This window comes from Mustela putorius, unplaced genomic scaffold (genome assembly GCF_011764305.1).
Source record: "Mustela putorius furo isolate JIRA1106 unplaced genomic scaffold, ASM1176430v1.1 tig00003913_pilon_pilon_pilon, whole genome shotgun sequence".
In the NCBI taxonomy this organism is placed as follows: Eukaryota; Metazoa; Chordata; class Mammalia; order Carnivora; family Mustelidae; genus Mustela; species Mustela putorius.
Window position 1 is genome coordinate 8,047,810 of NW_025422060.1, and position 27,513 is coordinate 8,075,322.

General features: G+C 48.4%; 1 protein-coding gene across 6 annotated transcripts in view; it reads left to right on the forward strand.

Annotated features, from left to right (window-relative positions):
* Positions 1-26,365, forward strand: part of CAMK1D (calcium/calmodulin dependent protein kinase ID) — a 430,562-nt gene extending 404,197 nt beyond the window's left edge. For all 6 annotated transcript variants that reach the window (XM_004774892.3, XM_013047016.2, XM_013047015.2 and 3 more), the window contains 5 exons: positions 8,771-8,883; positions 10,468-10,546; positions 18,348-18,435; positions 19,329-19,446; positions 20,927-26,365. In XM_004774892.3, the coding sequence (XP_004774949.1) occupies positions 8,771-8,883; positions 10,468-10,546; positions 18,348-18,435; positions 19,329-19,446; positions 20,927-21,045 (517 nt within the window). In that variant the 3' untranslated portion in view covers positions 21,046-26,365. The remainder of the gene's footprint in view (positions 1-8,770; positions 8,884-10,467; positions 10,547-18,347; positions 18,436-19,328; positions 19,447-20,926) is intronic.
* Positions 26,366-27,513: the final 1,148 nt, after the last annotated feature.

Consider the following 27,513-nt stretch of genomic DNA (forward strand, 5'->3'; position numbering starts at 1 on the left):
TGTGTGTGTTTTATATGTAATGTACATTATTATATGGTATGTGTTATATATATTATATCTCCCTATAAGGTGGACATCATTATCCTCATTTCACAAAAGAAACTGAGCCTTAAAGAGGATATGTCATTTCCTCAAGGTCACTGAACCTGCACTTGTTGGAGCCGAGATTGGAATCTGTGGCTTTGTTTCTTGAAATCCCAGGCTGAGGAAACCACACCAGGAAACCTCTCTGAAAACAGAGTGACAGTCAGCCCTCAGAGGACAACAGCAAACCTTTCCTTGAAAAGTCACATCTCTGTTCTCCTTGAGAGCTCTTTTATCCAGTTAGATTCAACAGCAGATTCTGGGTTGCCTTTTTCTGCGATTTTTCCATTGTCAGGGTGGACTGTTGCACCCAAATGCTTTTTGTATAAAATACTGAAAATAACTGGAGCAAGTGGGTGGTTCAGTCAGTTAAGCTTCTGACTCTTGATTTTGGCTGAGCTCACAATCTTGGGGTCATGAGACAGAGCTCTGTGTTGGGCTCCACGCTGGGCATAGAGCCTGCTGAAGAGTCTCTCCCTCTCCATCTGCCCCACCCCTGCCTCACACTTGTGCATGTGCGCTCTCTCTCTCTCAACCGCCCCCCCCCCCAAAAAAAACTCTTTAAAATTCTGAAAATAAGTTTGGCACTTAAGCACATTTCAGGTACATTTCACTTATGTATGTTATTTGATTTCCCAACTACTCTGGGTTGGTGAGGCACACCTGAACTCCTGCCCAGTCCTGCGGAGTTCCACAGAGTCTTGGCAGAAGGATTTCTATCCTTCACATCCCCTCAAGGCTCCAAATGGGAGCTCAGCGAGGCTACTGGATGTGGTTGTAATGGAATTTGGTTCAGTATAAACTCAGGTCCATTTTTCTCTGATCCCTCTCTCCCATGGACAGACCCCAACAGTCCCTGATATTCTCCTCCTCCTCTGTGTCTTTCCAGTTAGAAAGGTTAGGTGTTGACTTTCTGAGTGCAAGGACTCAGCTGGTCTTATTTCTTTGGCAGGTCTTCCAGCCTCGGTCCTGGCTGTGCTTCCTACACCCCATACAAAAACACAGCCCCCTGACTTCAGAGACAGGTCTAGGAAGAGAGCGTGCTTTCATTTCCTTGTCTTTGCTATAACCTAGCTGACCGCGGCGCTCGTATTAAAGGTTAATCAACTTGGATCTGGAACTGGATGAGTAAAATTAAAATTCTGTTCTGCCCCTTCGATGTGGGAAAGTTGCCTCGTCTCTTCATGTAGACCCTCATCTGGAAATGCAAGATGGACGTGCTTATGTCATAAGTACACATGTCTTTTAAATGAGCAAATGTGTAAGTGGCACAGCTCAGGGCCAGGCACACAATAAATACTCACCACATGGTGGTGAGTATTGTTATTAAGTTGACAGGTAGCACACAGCTTAGTTTCTCCTCTACAGAGAAGTCAGCATCCTCCCTTTGCTATTGACATACAGCGAGACTCTAAACTCTGAGCAGCTGGGACAGACTTCTTCACTATGATAATGAACGGCATTTGGCGCAAATGTCAGTCCTCCATGAATCTCTGTGGAATTGGGCTAAAGTGGTTTTTGTTTCTCTAAGCCAGAGCCCTGGGCAGATAGATGCATAGGCCTGCCACTTGTTCTAGTTGAAGCCACCCCTTTCATCCCACTGGGACCCACTTTCCCAGCCTCCTAAGTGAGGGGTTGGCCAGTGCCTGAAGAGGACTCCTGGACCCCAGAATAAAATTCTGTGATTCTGTGCAAATCCCTCTCCTAGGCAGAGCCCTTCCTCAGACATCTATTTCAGCTTCAGGTTTGAGGATTCAGACTGGGTACAGGGGGTACGATCTATGAATCATGTCATCTCATGGGCATCTCCTGGTTGAATGGAAAATCGACCAGGGAGATTGATACGTGGAGGAAACCATCAGGGGAGAGGGCAGATGTGAGCACAGAGAAGAATTGTTGACGAATGGTTGTGCTCATTCCATTCCACTTTGGAGGGCATTAGCAGGTTTCACTGCAAAAATAACTGAGAAATTGTAACACCTGAGAAACTTTAGTTAAATTATTTCCCCCAGAGTAAACATCCATTTCAGGGAGTTCAACCCTACTTTGTAAGTCAACTTGACTGTGTGCTGTTGTGTGCACAAACACGCACAAGCAATTTTTGTGTAGCTATTTCCTGTTTATGAAAGAATAGTCAGTTGACAAATATTGATTATTATAGAGTGCTGATGAAAGATACAAAGGAAATGCAATATATGACAACCTCTCCCTCATGCAAGAACCCACAGTCAAGGTGGGAAGACACATAGAATAACCATGAAGTAATCCATTTTAAAGTTTTTGAGAGGACCCGAGAAGGAGATGGGATTGAGGTAGAGTGTGAAGAATGTAAAGTGTTCAGAGAGGGGTTGAGTGTGTTTGAGGGGGTGGGTGGCAGTCCCTGAAACACTGAGATGTTGACGGGCTCATTCATCCAGTAGATTTATGCTGAGAACATCCTGGGCTGGGTGCTGGGGAGGGTGAAGATGAATGAGGCCTGTCCCCCACCTTAGGGAGCTCAGACTGTAACAGGAGATGGTGGGACACAGATATCAAACCACATATGTGCCATCTTGGCCGTGCCTAAGAGGCTGGGGAGCTCAGAGGAAGGGTGGGGGTCAGAAGAGGCATCATGGGTTAAGGCCAGTCACGGGGGGCCCTAGGAGCAAAGAGGAGCCTCAGTGGTAGACATGGGAGGAAGAGCATTCCAGGCATAAGGAACAGTGTATGGAAGGAAATACTCTCAAATCAGAATGAAATACTGTGGCTTCCTGTGGCCACCTTCCCATTATCTCTCCTGTCTACTTTTCTATTTCCTGTTTATTTTTTCAGTTTCCTGTTTATTCTGGAGCTCAGTGTTGAGTGTCTGTCCTCCCCCTTCCCCCTACATAGAATGTGAAAGCCGTGAGAGTGGGACTCACGGTCTCCTTCCACACTAGATCCCCAGGCCTGGGACACAGTCAAAGCCCAGTTAGCATCTGGGGACCCCCAAGGAGGACTACCTGATGGGTGGTTTTTCATCCTTTGTCCTCAGTGGAAACCTGAAGGAACCACTCAGGGAAGGTACATGTGACTTTGGGAGGGGTAGGAACAGCTGCCACAGGTCTGTGCTCACATCCAGGGCAGAAGGCATGAAAGCCAGCCAGCTAAGAGTTGATGGAAACCCAACAGGGGAAAGTCAAGTGCGTTCCCCACAAAGAGGGACCATTTGTGTTCACACTAAGTGCTTGCTGGCCCATACAAAGAAATAAGCCAGCTATTCTTACAGAGCTGTCCAGTCTATGCCATACTTTGGGTAGTCTGAATCCTGGTACCCCAGACCTATACACATGTGCCTTTCATGAACCTGTTAGCGATGTGTATGTCTTCTTTAGAGAAATCCAAAAAACAAGAGAAAGTGTTGGTGGGAACGTGGGAGAAAGGGAACTCTCACACACTGTTGGGGGAATGCAAAATGGCATAGCCACTGTGGAAAACAAAATGGAGGTGCCTCAAAAAATTAGCAATAGGAGTGCCTGGGTGGCTCAGTCAGTTAAGTGACTGGCTCTTGATTTTGGCTCATACTGCCTCCTGGTGGCTCAGGTCATCATCTCAGGGTCGTGGGATTTAGCCTCACATTGAGTGCTCAGTGTGGAGAGTCTCTCCCTCTCCCTCTGCCCCATCCCTCCCGTCCCTGCCCTCCCTCCCCTCTCTCTCTCAAATAAACCTTAAAAAAAATTAGAACTTATTATATGATCCAGCAATCCCAGTTCTAGGTATATATCCAAAAGTATTGGAATAAGGATCTCAAAGAGCTATTAGCACACCCATGTTCATCACAGCATTATTCACAGTACTGAGGACGTGGTGACAATGCAAATGTCCATTGATAGATGAACAGATAAAGAAAATGTGGTCTACACATATGGTGGAATATTGGATTGAACCTTTAGGACATTAGACTAAGTGAAGTAAATCAGTCACAGGAAGACCAATGCTGCATGATTCTGCTTACATGAAGTTTCTAAAATAGTCAAATTCATAGAATCAGAGACTGGAATGGTGGTTGACAGGGGCTGGAGAGAGGGGGAAATGGGGAAGCAACAGGCATAACACTTCAGTTACGCCAAATGAGTAAGCTCTAGAGATGGGCTGTATGATATTGTGCCTGGAGTCAACAGTACTATACCAGACACTTAGAATTTGTTAAAATGGTTGATCCCATGTTAAGACTTTTTTTTTTTTACCATAATAACATTTTTTAAGGGTTTTATGTATTTAAGAGAGAGAAAGAGCATGAGGGTGGAGAGGGGCAGAGGGAGAGGAACAAGCAAACTCCCTGCTGAGTGCGGAGCCAGAAGTGGGTTCAATCCCAGAACCCTGAGACTACGACCTGAGCAGAAGTCAGATGCTTAACCAACTGAGACACCCAGGTGCCCCCATAGTAACACTTTTTAAAAAACTTACTGCCTGATGTTAAGCATGGCTGATACTTTCTCTACCATGACTTCATTTTCAATAAAAATTATATATATTTGAAATTATAGCATGATGATTTAATATACATAGTGAAATGATTACTACAGTCAAGCTAATTAACATATAATCTGATATTGTTACTGTATTTTCTTGTTTTGAGAGCACCTGAGAGCTACTGTCTTAACCAATGTCTGGTGTTCAGTATAGTATTATTAACTATAGTTCTACACTGTACCTGTGATCCTGTTAGCAGGCATCTGTTTCCAGAGGGACACAGATACGTGGCCAAGGGCAAACAAGCAAGAAGAATATATGTAGCATAATTACCCCCAGTAAACTTGCAGAGCCTCTCATCAGGAGCTCTTAATCTACTAGAGTATTTCAGTTTCCAAGAAAAAATGTGCACTGCTGAATCAGCCATGGTTGGCCGTTGTCGGTTTTTTAATTCATTTATGTGGAAAGCCTTCTCCTTCATGAAAACTCTTCTCCTTTATGAGATATGTCCACGCCCAACAGGGACATTTTAGATCATCCAAACCACCTTGCGTTCTCTCTACAAAGATAGGCTGGGTTGCTCCCAACACTGGGCCTTACACATTGAGTTCTTCTGGAATGTCTATCAACAATTCAGGTCATACTGCCTCCTGGTGGGGGTACTATACAGGAGGGTAGGTGGGATCTCTGAGGGCTCCCTGGGCTGGGGTAGTGGTGGGCTCTCCTACACCATAAATCCTTGTCTCTATTTCAGAGCCTAGCCAGGGGGCTTCACAGCCATCAGTGAAGCCTCTTCTTTAAGACTATGTTTGTTCATCCAAGCATTTACTCCCCATCTGCTATGGGCAGACCTTGTGCCTGGCCACTGAGAATTTAGAGATGAGATTAAGATCTAAGACATGGTCCTGCCTTATCTTAGGTAGGACCTAAGACATTGATCTGCCTTAAGGCCCTGCCTTAAGGAGCTCAAGAACAGCTCACAGAAGCAAGTAGTGTCACTGGGGAGTTCTGCCCACTGCCCTGGGGACCACAGAGCAGAGCACCTACCCTACTTGGTAGAAAGGGGCTGGGTCTTCCTAGTAACACTCCAGCTGGTCTTCAAGGGTGTGCCAGAGGCGAGTGATCGGGGAAGGGCAGCCCAAGTCAAGTATATATGTTTACCTGGGTCCAGAAATAATAAGTGCCCAGTGGGGAGTGAACTCTGAGCATCTTAGCCTACAAGACGCAGAATGTGGGAAATGGGGTTGGATAAGTAGGGTCCAATCACCAAATTCTACTTAGCAGATGAAAGGGCAGGTAGGCAAGCTAAATGACCTACAGAGAGCATTCAAAGTCAAGGCTGAAACATCAGGTTCAATTCTCAAGCCTCCTTCCCTTGAGTGAATAAGCAAAATAGTCAAGAACACAAACCTGAAATCAGGTAGATGGGCCTTGAGTCCTGACTTTGCTCCATATTGTTTCTTTGCCTTCAAAATAAGAATTGGAGAAGGACTGTGACCCTGAGCTTCATAGCAGGTGAGCCATAAACACCCCTAGACCCAAGGTAGTGAAGGGAAGCAGGGAGCAGTTAGCACAATCCAAAGACGAGTTCCTGGGAGGGTCTCTCCCTAGAGGAGCAGTGGGGTAGAGCCAGCCTGCGTATACCCTGGCCCTGATAGCCCCCTTCCTTTACCATCTCCACTGGGGACCCCATTGGCCAACGCCTGCCAGAGGGCATGGAGTTTACCCTTCATTCAGGTATCCCTACAGGTCAATCTCCTAGGACACAGAATGAGTGGAAATTGGCTCTAAAGGATGAACAGAAGGTGTCAGGGACACCCACCTCCTGGGGGAGTGGAGTTTTAGTGAGATAATATCGCAAAGCTCTTGGTGCATTTTTGACCCAAAACAAGTGCTCGGTCAAGGCTAAACTAGAATCTAGCAGTACATCTGCGAGAGTGTGCCACAGGGAGATAAGATGGCAAAGTGGGAAGGCCTGAAGGTATATGGGTTCTCCTTGGATGACCATCCCAAGGCTGGGATGGAGGCTATCCATGAGCCCTGGGGATGTATTGCCTATAATTGGGTGCAACCCTCAGTCGTTAGGTTGGCTAGTTGAGTTGTTGTTCCGAACCACAGACTTTTAGATCTAGAACAGTTGAGAATGGCTTTATCACCTTTGGGTATGCTTGGTGAGATCATTTGTACATTATTTAAATGGTTTGATATGTAAAATAAGAACATAGAGTTTCCACTTGATAAATAGCTCAAAGTTGTTTGTTTTCCTACTAATGGAATAGCCTGTCCAGGGAGCTCTTGTGAAATTTCTAGATCCCGGGAAGATTCTGCATCTTTTAATTGCCTTTCTCTTCTTTTCCAATCCTCATTTTAAAATCCTCTTTCCTAACATTAACTTACTCTCCAGGTTAGATCCATGTCCTTTTCTCCCGTCCTCCATGTAGCCGCATAAACAGTATCCTATCCCCCTTCCAGCAGAGCTGAAAAACCAGAAGAAATTGGGATATACGTTAAGAAATTGGCACAAGAAGAATACATCTTTCTTGGAATTTCCTTAAAGATTTTTTTTCCCCTTGAAAAGAAAGCCAGACTGTAAAATAAAACACATTCAGTTGTTAATAAACAAAAACCTCACATATCTAAAATTTAGTTATTTTCCAAGGCGAACTAACATTTTGCTCTGTCTGCTTTTCCTAATATGCACATTTCATTGAGCCCAAATCCTCATTATGGGAAACATTTACATATCCATCTCCTGGCTCCAGGGTTTCCTGGGCAGTAAAATGTGCCCTCAGTGGTTTCAGAAGCACTGGGCTCATATTCATCTTGCCAAAAGCAGCAAATCTTTAAAAAATGAAATTTTCCAGGCACTTAGCCCCTAAACCAACCTTGTGGGAATAGATGATTTTGAATCTTATCGGCCCGTACAATGTCTCATAGCCTTTAAAAATGTCATCAACTTTCTCCCTGGGCAGCATGACCGGTGACACCAAGTGTCACAGCAGGAACAGCTGAAGAATGAATGTGCCAAGTCTGCATTTTGAACCTTTATTGGGTTTCCTATTTGCCAGCCGCCTCATCCTTCACAGGCCTGTGGATTCCCGTTCATGCATTCTCATTCGACACATCTCTAGGCTGGAGCTGTGTTTTGAACAAAGTTTGGTGCTCTGGGGAGATTCAGAGCTCTTTTGGGGGCAGAGTTCCCATGGCGGGGCTGCCCACAGTAGCTCAGAGGGCCCAGAACCATGTTCCACATGATGCAGCTTTGCACCGAGTCTTGCAGAAAAAATGCAGGCTTGCCTCTGCTCTGCCCGTCCCTTAGAGCTACAGCCTAAATCCTACCCCTTCTCAGATGCCCTGCCCCACGGGGGCCTCAGCCTGTACTAGATCCCTCCCAAGGTTTCATAGCCATGCAAACAAACTGAAAGAGGGGATCATAGAGCCACGGTGTGTTCAAGCCAGAAAGAATATTAGCAATTTCCTAGTGCGGCCTCCTCGTTCAAATGAGGAAACCTTGGTCCGGAACATGTACCAGTGACCTACAATGGGTATAGGTGACAACAGAGCAGAAAGCAGAAATGAAGTGAGAACCCAGAGTCTTGTGGAATAAATTGTATTGGGGCCATTTAAGGAAAATATCTCCTCCCGTTATGTTGGTCAGATGGCTGTCCATACCCCTAGAACTCCATGTTACTTGCGCCAGCGTCGCAATACAATCTTCCAAAAATTGACCTTGAAAGGGTTCACTGGCAAAGGGGTGATAGTATCATGATGCGTGTTCTGCTTTTATATTTATTGTATATTAATGGCCCAAACTGTAACAGTCCTAACACCCTATTTGGGCATGGGTTGGTTGATAATGTGTATTTTAGGGCAACTTGTAGCAACTTTGGTTACCAACCCATCCACTATTGGGGACAACATTACAGACGATAAGGTCAGTAGTTTGTACACACAGAAGGTGTAGGGGTCGGTTTGGGAGTGTATGGGATCTGATCAATAACGTGGAAAGAAAGATGGGCTTGGGTTTGTGTTTGCTTTAGGTCATCTCCTTTTTGTGATTTATCTAATCACAGCTTTAGTTCTATGCCATCTCTGCCCCTAGGAGGCGTGATTTCTTTGCTCAGGTTGTATTTGCAACACACACAGTGCCATTTTCTTCACTTGGTGAAGACAGCTCTTCCCTTCCAGGCCGAATGTCCAGTGACCACAGCAGATAGACAGTCATTACAGATCCTCACACTGTCTTGTCTTCCAGGCTCTGTGGCTACCCTCCTTTTTATGATGAAAATGATTCCAAGCTCTTCGAACAGATCCTCAAGGCAGAATATGAGTTCGACTCCCCCTACTGGGATGACATCTCCGACTCTGGTAGGTCTCTTGGCTCCCCAGGGGCGGGACCCTCACATCCAGACCTCTTGACCTTGACTGACCTGGGGGTTTCAGGGTGGTCCTGAGGCTCCCAAGGAAGTTCCTTGAGCTATGTACTTGGACTTGACTTGCAAAGCGGAAGGCAGGTTTGGGACATCTGACCAGAGCTACACTGAGGGACGGGACTGACCCCTCCACTATTCTTAGCCATGCCCTGATCTGGGGGCTCCAGGACTGAAACAATGTTGGCTAACATTTATTGAGTTCTTACTGTGTGCTGACCACCATAAGGTCTGCACACATGCTAATTCACTCAGTCCTCAGGACAACCTATCAGATGGCTATTACTAGTATCACTACTGGACAGGTAAGGAAACTGAGGCCCCCTCAGTGTCAATATACCTTGACAGAAGCCACACAGCTATTAAGTGGCCAAGCTGGGATTTGAACCCAGCCCCTCACTCCGGCACCCACGTCTCAACCACTTTCTGTGCCACACTGAAACATCCCCAGAAACATTCACCATTTCCTCCTCAGGGATAAAGGTCAAAACCAAGGCTCAGGTAGACTGGTGAGTCCTCAAGCCTCAAGATCTGGATGTTAACAACAGTCCTCCCTACCAGAGAGGATCAAATAAAATAATAAATGAGGCAGAGTCCTGCCCCTCCCGGTGAGCTGTTTAAATACTGCATTTTGTTATCTGTTATTTTCTCCTCACTGGAGACAACTTGCTTTATTCCTCAGTCTTCCAGAACCTGAGACCTGAGTACAGTTGTCCAAGCCTTGCAGGGAAAAGTGGCATGGGGAATATTTTATTTCCTAGCTCAGGAAGATACCGCCTTCTCCTCTAAGAGCCTAGTCCTGTGGGCAGAGAGCTGCTGGGCACTGTGAAGGCATGGGTCTCTGGCCTGGCACACAGGTGTCGGCCTCTGGTTCTGTGACCCAGTTGCTCATGTTCTCAGGATCCCGCTTCCGGGTCTTACCCCATCTGGGCCTCCTAGTGTTCCCCCCCCACGCTGGGGCATATCTTGTTGCATCTTGACTTCGCACTCATCACAGGTGGCTGAGTGGGCTGTGGGGGGCTTCTCAAGGCTGTGTCTCCACAGAACCTGCCCAGGACCTGGTGGCCTTAGCAGAAGTTAAGGGGATTTTGGTGACTCAGCGGTGTCTAACACGCAGAGAGGACATCAACAAAGCAGCTTCTTCTTTTTTTTTTTTTTTTAACAAAGCAGCTTCTTAAGGCAGCCGTGAGCTCAGCGAGAGGCACATGGTGACAAAGATGTTTGATCTCTGAACCAAAGATGTCACTAACTGCCAAGGGAAGGGCGTTGAGCTGGGCAGCCAGGGTCCCAGGCCTGGCATGACTTCCTCCCCATTCACTGTCCCCTCTCATGGTGCCAAGTCTCAGCTTCCCTTTCTCTCAAATGCCAGTTCCCACCCACCTTTTGTGTTCAAAGTACCATAGGGTCAATAGTGAGGCTGGGCTGTTTTTCATGCTCCATGCCCTTTTCCAAAGACCCAGCAGCATCCAATTGTCACACGTCCAGCCATACCCTGATTCCCCTGTGCTTTCTTTCTAAACAGCGAAAGACTTCATCCGGAACCTGATGGAGAAAGATCCAAATAAAAGATACACTTGTGAGCAAGCCGCTCGGCACCCATGGTAAGAAAAGTCACCCATGAGGAAGAGCGCACTGACACCTTCGCAGATTGAACCCCCTCTCAGCTGTTTGTAACTGAGGAAGGATTGTATCTCATTCTGACCACTGGCTTTCATCCCGTCCCCAAGGCTACACTTGAACTCTTCTCTTCCCTCGGGACACAGCCTCCTGAATGCACAGATGACAAGTTCAGTGTGCAAAAGATAGCTGTAGGCTTTTCATTCTACAGGTAGTATGTTGGGATCATTTTTATTGAAGGTAATTCTCCAGGGAGGCATGAAGATGGGAGTTTTAGTCCTTGAGCTTATCGTTCAATAAGTAAGTGAATTGAGGTTATATGTTCTTTTCCTTTTAAAATGCTTTTGGGGACACCTGGGTGGCTCAGTCGGTTAAGCATCTGACTCTTAATCTTGGTTCAGGTTGTGATTTCAGGGTCATGAATTCAAGTTCCAAGTTGGGCTCCAGCCTACCTAAAAAAGAGAGATAAAGAAAAAAGAAAGAAAATGTTATTCAAGTTCATGTGTCTTCAACCCCAGAGGCATTCCCTGATAGTTCGTGCCATTCTATAATACATTGTCAGCAGTGCCCTTGAAGCCCCCTTGTTTTGAGCCACTTACTAAGTCTGAACCCAACTGTGCCAACCAGACGCCCCCAATTTTCTTATCTTTAAAATGAGAACAAGGATACCTACTTTACAGAGCTGATGTAAGATATCATGGAGATCATGCCTGTTAAGGGTTTAGCACAGGGTCTGGGACATAGGAAATGCTTCATTAGGCTCACATTAAACAACCGAGATCATCCATTTGGAAACAAAGACCAGGAACCGTAGAACATGTGGTATGATGGCAACAAACAGCCTTTGACTGAAGGAGAAATGCCCCTAAAAAGTGCTCTGGGAAACTGCCCCATGTTTGTTCCACCACCACCTGTAACATTTCCTCCCGAGCGTCACATGCTGGTTGGTCTTCCAAAGGGCATCTACTCAGGGGAGTGCCGTGAGCTGGTTTCATTGAAGTCCCCGACTTCATGATTTTTTTGACTTTACCATGGTCCCAAAATTATACCCATTCAGTAGCAACTGTACTTCCGGTTTTAAATTGTGACCTTGTCTTGGGCTAGCTGCACCAGGGATGATCTTCTTGTGAGGTCGGGTGCCGGCAGCCACAGTGCCCATCAGCCACGCAATCATTACGGGTTGACATCCAATTGCTGACACCCGTTCTGTCCCCATACGACCCTTCTGTTCTTCACCTTCAGTGCTGTATTTAGGAAATTCCAGGAGCTACTCAACACTTGATCATACAAGGAGCTTTGTGTTAGATGATTTTGCCCAACTGTAGGCTACCATGGGTGTTCTGAGCACGGTTAGGGTAGACGAGGCTAAGCTATGTTTGACAGGTTTGGTGTATTGAATGCATTTTCGATGTATGATAGTTTCCACTTACGATGGGTTTATTGGGATGGAACTCCATTGTAAGTTGAGGAAGAGTTGTATTTTAATCTATGACCACAGCTGTCACTTACAGGGCACTAATTATTTTAGATTCTCTTCTAATTGTGTTAAAACATCATCTCAGGTTTTTTCTTTATAATAACTCTGTGAGGTAGGTTTTGTCTCCATTTCAGAAATAAGAAAATTGATTTAGAAAGAAAATAACTTAGCCTGAGCCAAGACTGCAGAAGCACTATGTGATGGTGAAGCCACACTTGTTTCCGGCCAGAACTGATTCCAAAATAAATGTTCTTCAGCACCATCCTGTAAGAAGTAAAAGGAAGACAGGAATGGCTGAAGGGGAGGGAAAGATACTTCTGAATAAGGAGGCAGATTTGGTCTTATATATGTATGTATTTTAAGATTTTGTTTATTTATTTGGCAGAGGGAGACAGACAGTGAGAGAGAGAGGGAACAGAAGCAGTGGGGAGCAGGAGAGGGAGAAACAGACTTTCTGCTGAGCAGGGAGCCCGATGTGGGGCTCGATCCCTGGACTCGGATTGTGACCTGAGCCGAAGGCACTTGCTTAGCAACTGAGCCACCCAGGCGCCCAGTCATATATATTTTAAATAAATTTAAAATAAATGACATTTTATTTTGTAACAAGTTACATTGGACAATAGGTCAAAGTATGTGATGATAAAGTTAGTGAAGCTTTTCTTACTCTACCAGCAATTGGCCTTCTGGGCTGCAGGAGACCTTGACTTCTTCCGGTTTTATCGAGGTGTGGTTGATGCACACTGTGTAAGTTTAAGGTGTAGAGCTACATGACTTCACCTGTGTATATATTGCAAAATGAAGTATAATTAACATCCACCCCCTTCTGTAGGTAGTGGAAACAGTTGTTTCCTTGGGGTGGACCTTTAAGGATTTACTCTGCAGCAGCTTCCAGATATATGTTAGAGCAGTGTGGACCATCGTGTTGGACTTTACGACCCAGCACGTATTTATCTTCTATGAGACTAAAAGTTTGAGGCTGTGGGGGTGATCTAACAGAGGAGGAAAGTGACCTCTAAGAAAGGGAAGCAACTTACTTTCTTGGACGTGTTCACGCATCCAGCCTCGCTCTGTGGGAGACAGGAAGCATGCCAGCTGATACCTAGTCTCTGCTTCACCAGACATTTTTGAAAAACCAAAGAAGGGGGAGGTCAGTTCCCTGAAGGGCCTGGCAGAGGACTTCCCAGAGGGGGTGAGCCCCACGCCGTGAGGCCGTCACTAGGCTATCAGGAGAGGAGAGGCGTTCTCGGCAGGGTGAGCAGCCTGGGCCACGATCAGGCCCTGCGTCTCTATCCTGGAGCCACAGCAGGTATTGCTAGGGGCAGGGGAGTGGACACAGGAGTAAGGCATGAGGAGACCAGAAAGGAAGGCACGACAAGCAGATTCTGGCGCGAGCTCGGGGTAGTACACGCTTTGAGTCCCGTTCCCTGCTTCACCCTTTGTTACTGCGTGGGCGACCTCCTGAGCCCTGGGGCCCCTGTGCTGAACTGAGATCATAAATAACGGCAGTCTTTATCCTTATAGGGCTTTTCCAAGGATGGAATGAGACATTACATACAAATAAGAAGAGGACCCAGTACCTAATACATCTTCTCCCATCTGTACAAGTTGCCATTAATTTATTGTCATACTAAGCAATTTGTACTTTTCCCTTCGGACACTGGGGGCCCCTGACAGGTTTTAAGCGGGTGATCTGATTTGCATCTCAGAAAGCTTAGCCTGCTGCAGGATGGGAGAATGGAGACGAATTGCTGGTGCTGGGCCAAGGGAGGCTGGCAGGGAGCTATAGACTGGAGGGGAGGCTGGCCCAGAGTAGGGGGAGGGGGCCTGCCTGGAGCCACAAGGATGGGGCAGATGGAGAGCACAAGAGACACGCCAGGGACAGGGGCCACAGCTTGGGGCAGGGCACTGGTGGGACAGGGGGCCCTGAGGTTACGGCCAGGGTTCCAGCTGAAAGGATGCCTCCACTGAGAGGAGCAGGAGGGAGGATCCGGAGTGAGTCTACAGACAAGGAAAGAGGTCAGGCTGGAGACAGAGACTTCTGGGTCATTTGCCTGGGTCCCCTCGGGATTCAGTAGCTTGCGAGCTGCACAAATTGATGCCTCTTTACTCCAGAGCTGGGTTGATGCCTCTTTACTCCAGAGCTGGGTTTCTGCCAGTGCTGTATCATTGCTCCCGTGCGTGTCCCAAGTTCCAGGAAAATGGTAAAATATTAGAAAATGGTAAAAATGAAGGCATTTGACTCAAACATCATTGAAATGCGCCCCCCACCCCCTGCCACTGTCTGTATTTCTGATATCCTTGTTTCTTTTATGTAAAAGTTCCTGGGCAAAGAGCACAGGTTCAACAGAGAGCTGGCAGAGAGTGTAGTCATGATTCCAGGGAAGGATGGCTTTCTCAACACCCCGTTCTGGAAGCTGTGTTCTTGGCACATGGATTCTATCCGGAGAACATATCTGTTCTTCTGCATTTGCTCTTCCAACTTAATTAAGGCCCCTTGGCATCAGAAGGGCCTCTGGCAGTCACAGACACCATCCCTTGGCCCCAAACACCCACTTGGGACAGGACAGGGCTCCTTTCAAAGCTGTGTGTGTGTCAAGGGCCCTCAGCCTCTCTTGCCAGATTTTTTGGTGCCTGTGTCACTCGAGGCTGGCAGGGAGCTATAGCTTTGCCTTTTCGTGGCAGTGCATGGTTAAGGAGGCTCCAGCCCGCTGGCTGCTGGCCAAGGAGGAGGGACTGGCAGGGGACCAGATGGGAACCCATCCCTCCTTTACAGGGAAGCACCTCAATGGGGTTTGTTTGTCTGCTTCAGGTTGTTCTGGACCTCCCTCTCTAGTTACATCGACATGGAAACCAAAGTGATGATTCCTGGGCATCCATGCCCCAGGCAACACTTGGCAGAGGGCCCTCCACCCCGGGGGGCACATCGTGTGTCAGCCAGGCCGGGGTGGGGGCACCTGCAGCCCTCCCCTCAGTGTTCACGGAGACCCCTCCCCTCTTCTGGGCTCTAGTCCAGCGAGCTGTGGTTGACCTGTAGGAAGCAGGAAGCAAGAAGCAGCCCAGGGCTCTGGAAAACCCCTGTCTGGGGTACACACAGGCATCACCAAGACTATCTTAAGCAAGCGGCTAGAAAAATGTGAAATCAGAGCTGTGGAAGTACAGCAGACGAGGTATAAAGCACAAAACCCAGAAGGCAGGGAGAGATGAGTTTGATGATTTGTGTGTGGAGAAGGAGTGCCAGACAGACCTCATGAAGGGTCATTTATGTGAATGCTATCTGCTTTGTTCGCACGGGGTTAAAACTGGAAACCAAAGTGTGGCTCCTGGCTGGCTCAGTCGGTAGAACGTGCAACTCTTGGATCTTGTGTTGTGAGTTCAAGCCCTCTATTGGGTATAGAGATACTTAAAAATAAACTATTAAAAAAAACTGGGAAGCAAAAGAGACATGAATGGAATGTGGGTGTCCATAGCTTTAAATGTGTGTGCGTACACGGCTTTATAAGGAAATTTTCCTGGGTCGGAGGCATTGTTCAGTTCCTAGGACCATCGAGGTACAACCAGAGTCTCTTCCGATCTTAACGTTCCATGCCTCCAGAGTCGTCGATGAATAACGCTGAAGGTGGTAGCACTGAGCATGGCGAGTGTCATATGTCATCATTGTGAACCCCCTGGCTCGGGATTGGAGAAGGCATTTCCATGATGGGGTCCATTTGAGGAAGACTGTGTGCTGTCATGGGCCAAGGTCCCCAAGGAGAGGACCTTATGGGAACCTCTGGGTCACATCTGCCCTGCTGGGTCTTACCAGCCACAGCATGCCCCAAGACAGAGGGAAGTGAGCACGGAACATTCCTGAAATAATTAGAAGTTTGCATTTTCCTTACATCTCAGCCCATGCTAACCCACAGAGAAGGGAGCCTCCCTGACCCCCTCGCTGGTCTGTTTGGTTTGGAGCACGGCTCTGCCCTGCGGCAGTCCTCAGCCTGAGACACCCCGTACTCCCACCCCTTCTGCCTGCTCGTTTCCAAGAAAGCGCTGGCCACCGATAAGTTGGAATTGGCCCCTTTTCTGAAGACATGTTTTTTTTTTTAAAGATTTTATTTATTTATTTGCACACACGAGAGAACGGGATTGGGGCAGGGAGGCCCAGGCACCCTGCTGGGGTGAAGCAGGCACCCTGCTGAGAAGGGAGGCACCCTGAGAAGCAGGCACCCTGCTGAGTAGGGAGCCCGATGCGGGGCTCAATCCCAGGACCCCAGGATCCTGACTTGAGCCAAAAGCAGACACCCAACTGTCTGAGCCACCCAGGAGCCCTGAGGATGTAGCTTTTAAAAACGGGGCAGGAGGGATGCCTGGGTGGCTCAGTGGGCTAATGCATCTGCCTTCAGCTCAGGTCATGATCTCAGGGTCCTGGGATCGAGCCCCACATCGGGCTCTCTGCTCAGCAGGGAGCCTGCTTCCCCCTCTCTCTCTGCCTGCCTCTCTCCTACTTGTGATCTCTCTCTCTCTCGCTCTCTGTCAAATAAATAATAAAATCTTAAAAAAAAAAATAAAAACAGGGCAGGAGGAAACAGTCACATGAATTATCTAGAAGGAGAAGCTTAATAAAGATGTCCACTGTCCCCTAACCTTGTTCCTCTTTCGGATGGATTTGCCCGCTATTCTGTTTCACTAGTGTGGGGAGGGGCGGTGGGCAGGAGGCAACTGGCAGCTGTTGGAAATGGAAGCCTGATTCTCTTGAGTTCATTTCAGAGTGTCCCCTTTGCTAAGTCTTTCCAGCCCTGCTGGGAAAAAGACAGAGTCTATGCTGGGAGGGGCGGGGGTCACTCATACCTGGGAATAATCGGACTGCATTCCAGACCTAGGCCCAGCCTGGCACAGACTAAGGGTCCAATCCTGCAGCCATGTTTTCAATTCTAAAGTGAAAGGCTGTGTGGATAGGGACATATTTTTTTTTACTCAGGGAGGATTTCTAGTCTGTGTAAGTCCTAAGCTTATTCCCCTCATGTCCCCAAATGGCTGGACATCACAGTGGGTGGCGTCCGGGCTGTTTTTGGGTCCAGGGCCATCTGGGTCTGGGAGATGACAAGTTTCCTCACTAACCAGCCACCTTCCAGCCAGAAAGGATGGTCAGTGTTCCTGGCATCTATATGCCCCTGAACCTCTAAAATGCAAAAGATTATTTCATAGGTATCAGATGCCAAGCTAGAATTTAATGGTTGCTAAATGAAAGGGAAGATAGGGAAGGTTCTAAGCGCAGAAGTGAAATGAGAGCAAAACACAGTTTCCTCTGAAACTGGAGAGAAGGCCAGATGATTAACTGTAGGGGAGGGACGGTGCTGAGGTAGCGAGGATGTGTGGGGGAAGAAACGAGTGACCTCCGGGTGACCAGTGAGACTGGAGAATTGTTGAGCCAATCGAAGAGGGCAGGGCGGTGTGAGACCAGGGAGAGTGGCAGGAGGGTGGGGGAAGGAGAGGTGGTAAAGCAGGTAAAGGTGGTAAAGGACTCGGGTGGGGGGTAATTCCTACGTAGTTTCTAAGGACAGAGGTGAAGAGCAACCCCCCCTTCTTCTCTGCTAATAGAAGGCTATAGAACAAGCTAATGCCTAGTGATATCAGCAACCCAGCTGAGTGTTTAGAGAACTTTTCCAGGAAATGCAAGGAAAGAAGATTTGCCAAGCAGGGGTCAGCTGAGGCTGGGCACCCCCCCCCCCCCACTGAGGGCAGACACGGTGGGGGACGCCCGGTGTGGGCAAGGAGAATGTGGCTGAGCTTCTTTCTGCTGGAATGGAGCCAGAAGGATGCTTTGGCCCCAGGGTGTGAGTGGGTCCATGGAACGGCGGGCCTGGAGAGGGTACAAAGAAGGAGCCTCAAGCAGGAAGAAGCTTGGAAGATGGCCCTGGGTAGGGATCTGGTGGTCAGACCAGGCAGGAAACTCATCAGGACCTCTGAGGGGAAGGGCTGCAGGGTAGAGGGCTGATGGACAGGGAGACGGAGGGAGGAGGAGGGGAAACCAGATTCAGGTTGCCTCATAGCTTCTGCAGTTGTCGGAACTGTGGCCAAAAGGGAAGAAGTGGGAATCAGGCAGAGAGGTCCACAAATCCCCTGGAGGGTGCAGAGTCTAGAAGAGGGACAGGACTTGGAACACAGTGGTGCCTGGAAGGGCAGCAACAAGCCACCCTCTTAGGGAACCTTGGGACGGACACAGGACTGATGCTTTCCTGGGAAACCAGCATGGACCCAGGTCACAGCACCACCCCCTGCCCCCCCACCCAAGAAGCACTTTTAAAGAAGCATCTTTGCCTTTGTTTCAGGATCGCTGGGGACACAGCCCTCAACAAAAACATCCATGAGTCTGTCAGTGCCCAGATCCGGAAGAACTTCGCAAAAAGCAAATGGAGAGTAAGTCGCCTGCTTTATTCGGTCCCGGTGAACCCAATAACTCCCACGAAAATTGCCCTGCGGTTGCAGCATTTATTATTTCTAAAGGTTGCTATCACTGGAGCTGGATGAAAATCCCCAGAACCTCCCCCAGAAAAATCTTGCTAATTTTAACCAATGAGGTTTAAGACTCAAAGGGGGTGTTATGGTATGGGAGGGATAAGGTACACGATTTCATATCCCCCAGCAACAGTGTTGGTTCGTTACTCCGTTGCTGTTTCTTAAGACTGTAATTGCTGTTGTCTGCCTTTCCATTGCTGGAACCTTGAAGAGTTGACTTCTCTTAAAATTATATGAGAACAGGAGAGGAAACCCTATTTAGGAAAGCCTAAACCTTAGGTTCTGATCAGTGTGCATAAATTAAGAGCTGTCTGTTCCGCCCTGAAAGACTGGACAGAAATGAAATGAATTCTATTGACCTACTTCATTTGGAGGAAATGCTATTCATTAGGACATGAGCGCCAATAACAGGAAAATAAAACCTACCTTAAAACTTCATCATAAACTGTCATTTAACATACTGTATTATAATAATAGGACTTTGATTCTAAAAGTCACTTCTCTAACATTATGGAGAGAATTGGTATACATTCATTCTAGATGTTTAGTATGTCAGAAGAAGACTATTTGTTTAAATCTCCAAAATACATCTTGAGGAGTGGGGGGTGGGGGACGCAATAAATCCACATCATTTTGGAAGAAGGGTCAAGATGAGCTTCCTTTCTCAAGTATCGTGAGAATGTTCTAAGACATCTCAAATGCTCGGGGTAACAGGAGAAATGAACAGATGCAGTCTGAGTCTTTTCTAATTAGCCGGACTCTTTTGTCTGCTTTTTCCCTTTCTTAAATTTCAGCAAGCATTCAATGCCACGGCCGTCGTGAGGCATATGAGGAAGCTTCATCTTGGCAGCAGCCTGGACAGTTCAAACGCAGGTGTTTCCAGCAGCCTCAGCTTGGCCAGCCAAAAAGATTGTGCGTATGCCCCAAAGACGGAACTTTCCAGCCGGCATGCAGACCCCTCTGGGGTTGGGGGGAGGGACTGGCGTCCGTGAACACCTGGTGTTTGATACCTCATCTCCTTGAATGTCCCCAATAACCCTGGGACCTTATTTAATTTAGAAGGATATTTTCTACATGTCCCATTGTTGGATGTTCACACAACAGTGGTATTGTTTTGAGGTGATAAATCCATGGCTCAAGTCCCACGTGGCTGTGGCTGTATGGATGAAAGTCCGGACACTGTCCCATCTGTCTCCTTCCCGTGAGGTTTGCTTGTCATCGTGTGCCATTCTTAGGGGTTGAGGAAGGGACAGCGGAGACTCGTGACAGCCTGATGTCATTGGTTTTTAGTATCTGTTTTTTGATGAGGATGATGATATTTGGAGCTGAAGTTTATGCTGTGCATTGGCCTTGCAGTCTGAGCCATAATAAGAATATTGCACTGTCCTTCACCTTTGCATGGACGGTCACATCGCTGGGGACATGCTTGCAATTGTCTATTTCTCTCTCCCCGTCCCCACCACCCTCTGGTGTATTTATCTTAATTCTATAGTAGGCCACCCCAGTGGCTCCTGCCCCCTTCAGAGCAGTTGCCTTGATGGTGCCCATTGGCCTTCTTCTCCTTGATCATGAAGCCCTTCCATTTGGTCTCACTCTGGGCATCATGTTTCTACCTCATTGCCCTCAGAAAAGCATTCCCTCCGCCTATAATAGTCTTTCCATCTTATCTGGTAATGTGAGCCCTTAAATTTCCCCCAGAAATCTCCATCAGCATCCCTTGCCCCAACCACACACTGTGGGAGACCCACAGATAATGAATCTCCCTCTTTTGGAGCCTGTGAAGGTCACAGACAAACGCACTGCTGGGAGCTGAGCTGTAGGGGAGCAATCCGACATCAGGATTGTCTGCTGCTGACATATGCACTTGGTGGAGCTTGGTGGTGCAGCCTGGGAGGTATTTTTCTAGGGCAGGGCTGCTGGTATATGAGGAAGAGATGACATCCCATGACGATCTCTCTGGGTCACAGATACATCTTAGCCAGGAGTAGAGACCACCCACAAACAGGGTGGATGGGGGATCATAGTCTTTCTTTATTTTTCACATCTCTACTCACGGAGCTGTGGTGACAACAGTTCTTATAATGAAAGCACGTGCTCAACACCTGCCCTGCAGCCTAGTACATAGTAAGTGCTCCCTCAGTAAGCAGCACCGATCTTAGGAGGGTGCTCAACCGTGTGGTCTTCAACTACAAAACACTTAAAACCATGATGATGAGAGTGGGAGGGAAGAGTTGGGCCCAAGAAGAAAGCATTTTAAGGACCCATTGCCAGGTAGGTAAAAATTTAGTCAAGTGTGTAAAAAGTTGGCCCCCACCCCAAACCCTGCTATGGGAAAGGAGAGCGAGTATTTTCTTCTGAGCTTTGACCCCCTGTGTCCACTGTCCCCCTGCAGGTCTGGCACCCTCCACACTCTGTAGTCTCGTTTCTTCTTCATCGGGGGTCCCTGGAGTGGGGGCGGAGCGGAGACCGAGGCCCACCACTGTGACCACAGTGCACTCCGGAAGCAAGTGACTGGCTCTGGAGGCGGGGCCCTGGGGGGCGGGGCCAGGGAAGGGGGCCTCCGGCGCCCCCAGCCCCTCCAGAGCGATCCCACCTTGCATGGTGCGCCTTCCTGCACAGGACTGGAAGACAGAAGTTTTTTATGGCCATATTTTATACTGCAATTCTGAAGTGTTCATTTCTCACAAACTGTACTGACTCAAAGGGAGCTGACGTCACAGGATCTGGTGCTGTACATAAGAATCTTGCAGAAGCTCTGACGAAACGGACCTCCCGCGTCCTCTCCCCCAAGCCCCGTCGTTTCCGCTTTTCTCGGTATGGGTAACCGTCTCTGTTGTATTTTTTTCTTTCATGACCAAAAAAAAAAAAAAAAAAAAGGAAAAAAAAAGGTTTCAACTGGATTATTTAAGTATCGGTAAATATTGCGCATTTAGGGTTTTATTTTTTACCTTTTATGAAATGCTCCCTTCTGATCTATACTTCTGAGTCCCAGGACCTGTATCTTTTGCTTGTCCGTGGTAGAGTTTTATGTTAACCTTCAAGAGATGTTTTTCGTTGTTTCCCCCCCCCCCCACCAAGGGGAATGTAAAGGTATTTTTTAAAATTCTAATAAGAGGATCAAGAATCTCTCTCCAAGGTGAAGAGTGCACTTTACTTCTATTTCTCCTCTCTCCCCCCTTCCCTGGAGGGGCAGCTCTCTGAGAAGACAACTCTGCAGATCCTCGGGGTGTCGTCTCCAGGGACGCCTTGGGCAGGGGTGAGGGGGGATGGAATCTGCAGAAAACCTTTTCCAGCACCCCCCCCCAGCCTACCTGTGGCCGTCCGGAGACCCCAGGGGCCTTCACTGTCAGCGGTCAGAAATAAAGAAGCCTGTTCTCCCAAGACTAAAGCTACACCTCAGAGGCTCCGCGCGCTGTGAAGGAGATGCCCAGCCAAGACGAAGCGCCTCCCTCCCACAAGGAACCAGTCACCATTTTGTCCAATGGGAACTCGCCGCCCGGCTCCCATTTCTCTCGAGGGTAACACAGAAAGCTCCGCTCTCAGCTATGCAGTTTTCGAGTTAATCTCTGTTTTTAAAAAACGCATTTCTAATCTTAACACTTCAAATGGCCTCCGACTCCTAGAAGTCTTTTCTGCAGATTTTTACCCGGTCCTTCTGTGAATGTTACCCGGGTGAGCAGAGAGGGAAGTGGCTTTGGAAAGGAGTCCGTGGACCTGGGGGTGGTAAGGAGAGGTGGTCTGCCATGCAGGGGACACTGGCCGCCGCAGGGATGGCCAGAGACGGCATCCACCAGGCCCAGCCGGCGCTGGAAGCCTTCCCTCTGACCAGGGCAAGCTGAAAAACCAAAGACCTGTGATGGCGGGGTCATCAAAGGGCCCAGGCTGCCTGGGCCTGAAGAGTTTCTTGGGATGTAGGACTTCCATTGCCAAACCTGGCAGTGTCCCGGGCAAACTGGCCCCATTGTCGGTCCATGTGGTGTGTAGGTGTGTGGAATGGAGCGCAGCGTGGGACTCAGGCAAACCCTTCTCCAGGGGGCTACTGAGGCACTCTTCTGCAGAGGCCTGCTGCCCTTGGCCCTCCTGTCCATGCGACACCGTGAGTCTGCATTTCTTGCCGTCAGCCTCAAGCCCGCTGCGTGTCCCTGGAGAACTGCCCGATGGTCCAACAGCTTTACTGGCAGAAGAAAATGGCATGAGGATTAGAAAGAGTATGTGAGAAAATGGGGTTTCTCTCCAGGGGCTTTACTAGGGTGTGGCTTAGGAACAAGCATTGGGGAGCATTCGTGTTGCCACAGTGTCAGAAAACAAGTAATCTGAAGTTACGGGAGGGTGATCCTTTGCCCGGATGTGGTTCCTGTAATGTGTACCTGAGTGGTTGTCGGTCCTTTGGCCTGTGTGCTCCATGCAATCCATAGCACTTGGAGAGCAACTTTTGAAGCCACGTTCTCTGATGGATGAATCCGTTATTTCCTAGAGCTGATAGGCAGGTGCCTGTTTGCCTGTTCTGTTCTCTTAGTTTGAAGGTATGTCTTACCTGACAAGTGCAGAGGAGGTGAAAGGTGGGGTCTGTCGCAAGTGTCCCCTCTGTGGTTTGGGCCAGCCTCTGGCCATGCTTGGCCTGTAACATTTCAGGTCTCCACAACATACTGCGAGGGAACAGCGACTGCTTTCAGCCTCCAAAGTGAACTCCGTTGAACTTGACACAGGCAAATCAAGACCGTTTCAACACCACCAGACTCGGGTCATTTCCTATTGTTTAGGAAAAGGAGAAAAAGAAATAACACATGGAAGAACTTTTGCTCTTTGGGAGAGCCTCTGTGGCAGGAGAAAGGTTCTCTTTCAACCGCACTTAGGCTTTATCATCGTATCACACAGCAAGAGAACCCAGACTGTATCTTTGGTGAAGACCTGCTGAGCCAGGCGGCTGAGTCCCAGGCCCCTCGCCAATGTCCGATCCCACCCGTAGGAGCTAAGCATCTCCTATGTGCCCCAGGCTTCCGCTCCCCATGGAAGCCAGTGTGTGGCCCAGGCTCAGGGATGGCCACCGGCCCCATTGTGGGTTCCTTTCAACCCCAAGCTCCCAACCAGTCTCCTAAGCTTCTCAGAGCAAGTAGATAATTTTTCCTACTTGAATAGGACATGTTGATATCATGTCCACGAATGGCCTCTCTCTCAGCTGCCTATCCGTCCGCCCCTCCCTCATGTCCCACTTTTCACTTCCTCTGTGAGGCAGCAGACAAGCAGCAAGTGTGCACACACATGCGGGCCTCCCCGCCCCCGACCAGCGGCTGATGGCTCTTAGCCAGGGGGGCCAGTAGGGTTTAGTGTTCTTGACTATGGCAATGACTCTGATCACTTCTGAAATCCCACCTCAAGAGCAGGGAGCAGCTTCACCTCCCTGCATAGGAGCCTGTGACCTTAGAGAGAGTCCCACTGTCCAGCCAACAGTTAGCCTGATGTTCGAGGAGCTCAGCAGGCCAGCGTGAGGCAAACTAGATGGCTTTGACTAAACAAGCAGGACTCCGGCGCTTAGGAAGCAAGGGCCATCTATTGACCAGGATTGGGCATAGGACTCTCAGACTCAGTTTACCTGCCCAGCACTGACCTCATCCTGTTCATTTCTCTGCCTTGGTGTCCAGCATATCCTGGATGGGATGTGGGTGGGAGAGAGTAACTCCCCTTTAGCGTGAAGGTCAACAACACCAGGGCAAAGAGGAGGGAACCCCAGGGACCCTCTTCTCTCCCTAGGAGTGACTGCTTTATCTGTTTAACCCATGGGATGTGATATTTGATGAGGAATTTTAAACTGAAAAGACCATATCCAGGGGAGAGAACTCAGTAGTTGAAGGCTCTGCGGCCCAGCGAGAGCCCTGGTTCCAAGGCTCATGACGGGAGAGCTAGGATTGCTGTGACACTCCCCACCCCATGTGATTCGCAGGGTTTCCTTTGGCTGTGTGAAGGGAAAGCCAGAGCCGGCAAAGGGCAGCTCTCTCCATTTCATAAACAGAAATAATACGTACTCTTTCCCAGGGTCACACACTCCCTTCTGGCCAACAAAATGAAGGTCCTCTGTTTCAACCAATGCACGAAACCTTTGCATGTTCTTCTCAAAACAGCACTCTTTCTGCGTCCTGTCCACCCACACTCCACAAAAGAGTTGGCCTTTTCCTTAAACACATTCCAGACCAAACACTGTTCAGTTTGTTTCCAAAAATGTATACCTGTATGTAACCCACCACTCTCTTGGGGGACAACTGGTCCTTGGCGTACCTGACATTTGCAAACAAGGGTTCTAACCCTTTGGTTCTCAGAGTTGAAAGTGTTGAAATAGAAAAGGTGAACTGGACAGAGTCCTCCAGCGGGGGCTTATTTCCTGAAGACACCAAGAAACCCTGTCTGCCGGTGAGCTGGCTCCAAGGCATCCACCGTGGACAGCAGGCAGGGAGGGGGAAGGAAGACAGAAGCGCACGCCCCCTTCTGCCCACACCCCACTTGTGGTCCCAGCGCATCATGGGTCTGCAGCCTGGCCGAGGGCCCGGGAGCCCAGCCCCACTGTGAAGCCGGCCCCGCATGCTGGCCAAGGCCTGGCCCGCTCCTGCTCCACTCTGACTCAGACCCTCAGACCAGAGGGAGCTGTAGCCCTTCCCGGGCCTTCCCTGCCACCTGCGGCTGGAGCGGCCCAGGTGTTGTGGCTGGGGGGAGAGGGGGGGGTGCGCTCTACTTCTGCAAACCCAAAGGCTGTGCATTTGGCAGCCAACCCCGCAGCATGCGGCTGCCAGGTCTGGTTTTGTGGACAAAAGCAAAGTGTGGAATGGCTTCTTGGTGTCTGTTTCTCTCTCTCTACACCAAAGGGATAAACCATTGCATTCACCCTTTGTACGAATGCCCGCTTCTGCATTTGCCCTATTTTTAACCTTCTGGTCCCCAGGGAACTTCTCATACGGTGATTCTGTCTTCTGATCATTTACTGAATTATTTTACTTAGAGGTGATTTTATTTTCTTATGGACAGGAAAAAAAAAATTGAGAGGAGTGTTTGAGGCTTCAGTCCTAGAAATAAGTCATCACCAGGGATTCCAAAGCCCCAAACACGAATAAAATTTGTCCTCAAAGGAAAACCTTAATCTGGACAGATGGAGATTGCCGGGCCCTCGTAGGAGCCCTGTATCTCTGGGGCAGGGCCTGGGGCAGGGTTGGCAGCCGGGTTTTCTGGAGGGAGAAAGAAGCAACAGGAGCATCGCTCACTTGGACGTCAGTCATACACACAGAAGCCTGCTGCCCTCCTTCCAGGGCCCCAGCATCAGACGGTCTGATGAGCCACCCAGTGACAGCAAAGAGGCTGCAGAGATTCTCTGTTTCCAAAGATGGGTGGCGCGTTTCAGAGAACATTTAGCTTGGGGCCACTTTCAGGTTGGACGACATAAAAGGCATGTTCTGTCCAGAAGAAAATTTGGAACGATTTCTTAATTGGCCTTCATCACTTCTCCGAGCCTTCCCACCAGCAAGCGAGCATGTTTTCCAAAAGCTTACAACTGGCAAAGCCAGGAATGTCCCCGCGTCTATTATTACGAGGCTTGTGATTGGTTCAATTTTCCCATAAAAACACGTTTGTCCCCAAGAAGGGAAACTGTGCATTTATTCCATGCATGTGACAAACTCTGTAAGAAGTTTAACTCACATAGGTTTGCGGCACTGCAAAATTGTTCATGGGCCTATGTAGCAACTGATTCTCTGCCTTGACAATCATGTACACATATCAAGATTTCTATCATCATGATAATGAGATTGATGACTTCTTGTTTTCCTCCAATAAAGACAATTAATCACCTTCAGATGTCTGAGGTTTGTTTCCTCCTTAAATAATGAGGGAGAGGGGTGTTCCAAGATCTCTCCCTTTCCTCCTCTTTCTGAGGTTTGGATTTGAAGTCAAGGAGTTGGAACTGAGCCCCTGGAAACTCATGAGGTTCCCTAAATATGTCACCTGCCCAACGAGCCGGAAGTGCCAGGAGAGGAAGGGGTGAGCACCTCTTGGCTTTGGGGTCTGTAGGGGGGGGGGCTCGGCTCTACCATACTGCTGGACAGGAAAGTTCCCCCTTTCCACAGCTGCTCAGAAAGTGGCTGGAGGTGGGCCCATTAACTCAAATTGCACTAACTGGATTTTCAGGAGTTGCTCAGAGGGAAAGCCAGTTTCAGGGAACCCCTATCTGAGTAGGGGGTCAGCAGGTTCATCCCTGCACCCATCTGTTTTGCTCAGCACAACTTTGGAGCTCTCCATGCCCAAAGAAAGATTCATTCTGAGCAGAAGCCTGCCTGCTGTCTTTCTTTCTCTTGGGTGGGGGAGACCAGCATTTCATAGGTCATCAACTAAATTGTGGGGAGTAGATCTGATGACCAGACGGTACCTCCAATCCAAATGGTCAGTGGCTGTTTGTGGAGGGAAATGAACCAGAAGTGTGTTAGAGAAACATGGAATTAATGCTGTCCTGTGCAGCCAGTATCAGATGAAAATGGCCTTGGTGGAAATAAGGGAACCCCGAAGAAGTATGGCGCACACCATTGGACATTTCGTATTTTCTGAATTCAGAAGCTTCTCTTCACCCAGACCCTAGTTATGAAGTATCTCAAAGCAAATGGATCCTTCAGTGGATTGTTGATGCAAATTTTATGGAATGAAAGGACTTTGGTGACCTAACCGCTTTTGAAAACTTTGTAAGGATTTATTAAAGCTAGGACTCTCCAAGTGTGACCGAAAATTTAGCCAAAGCAAATGCACTGAAGTATAAAACATACCCTGATAGAAAGCTGGTATTTATTAGTGCCTTTGAGTCAAAGTTTGAGGTCAGACTTTTTTGTGGCTTGGCTCCAGATACACTGGCCAGGCCAATCTCTCTGTCCTCCCTAGATTTGCTCAGCCTCTCTGGCACTCAAGCCTCTGTTGGGGGCACTGAAATTCACCCAGAATTTCCTATATTTTCCAGAT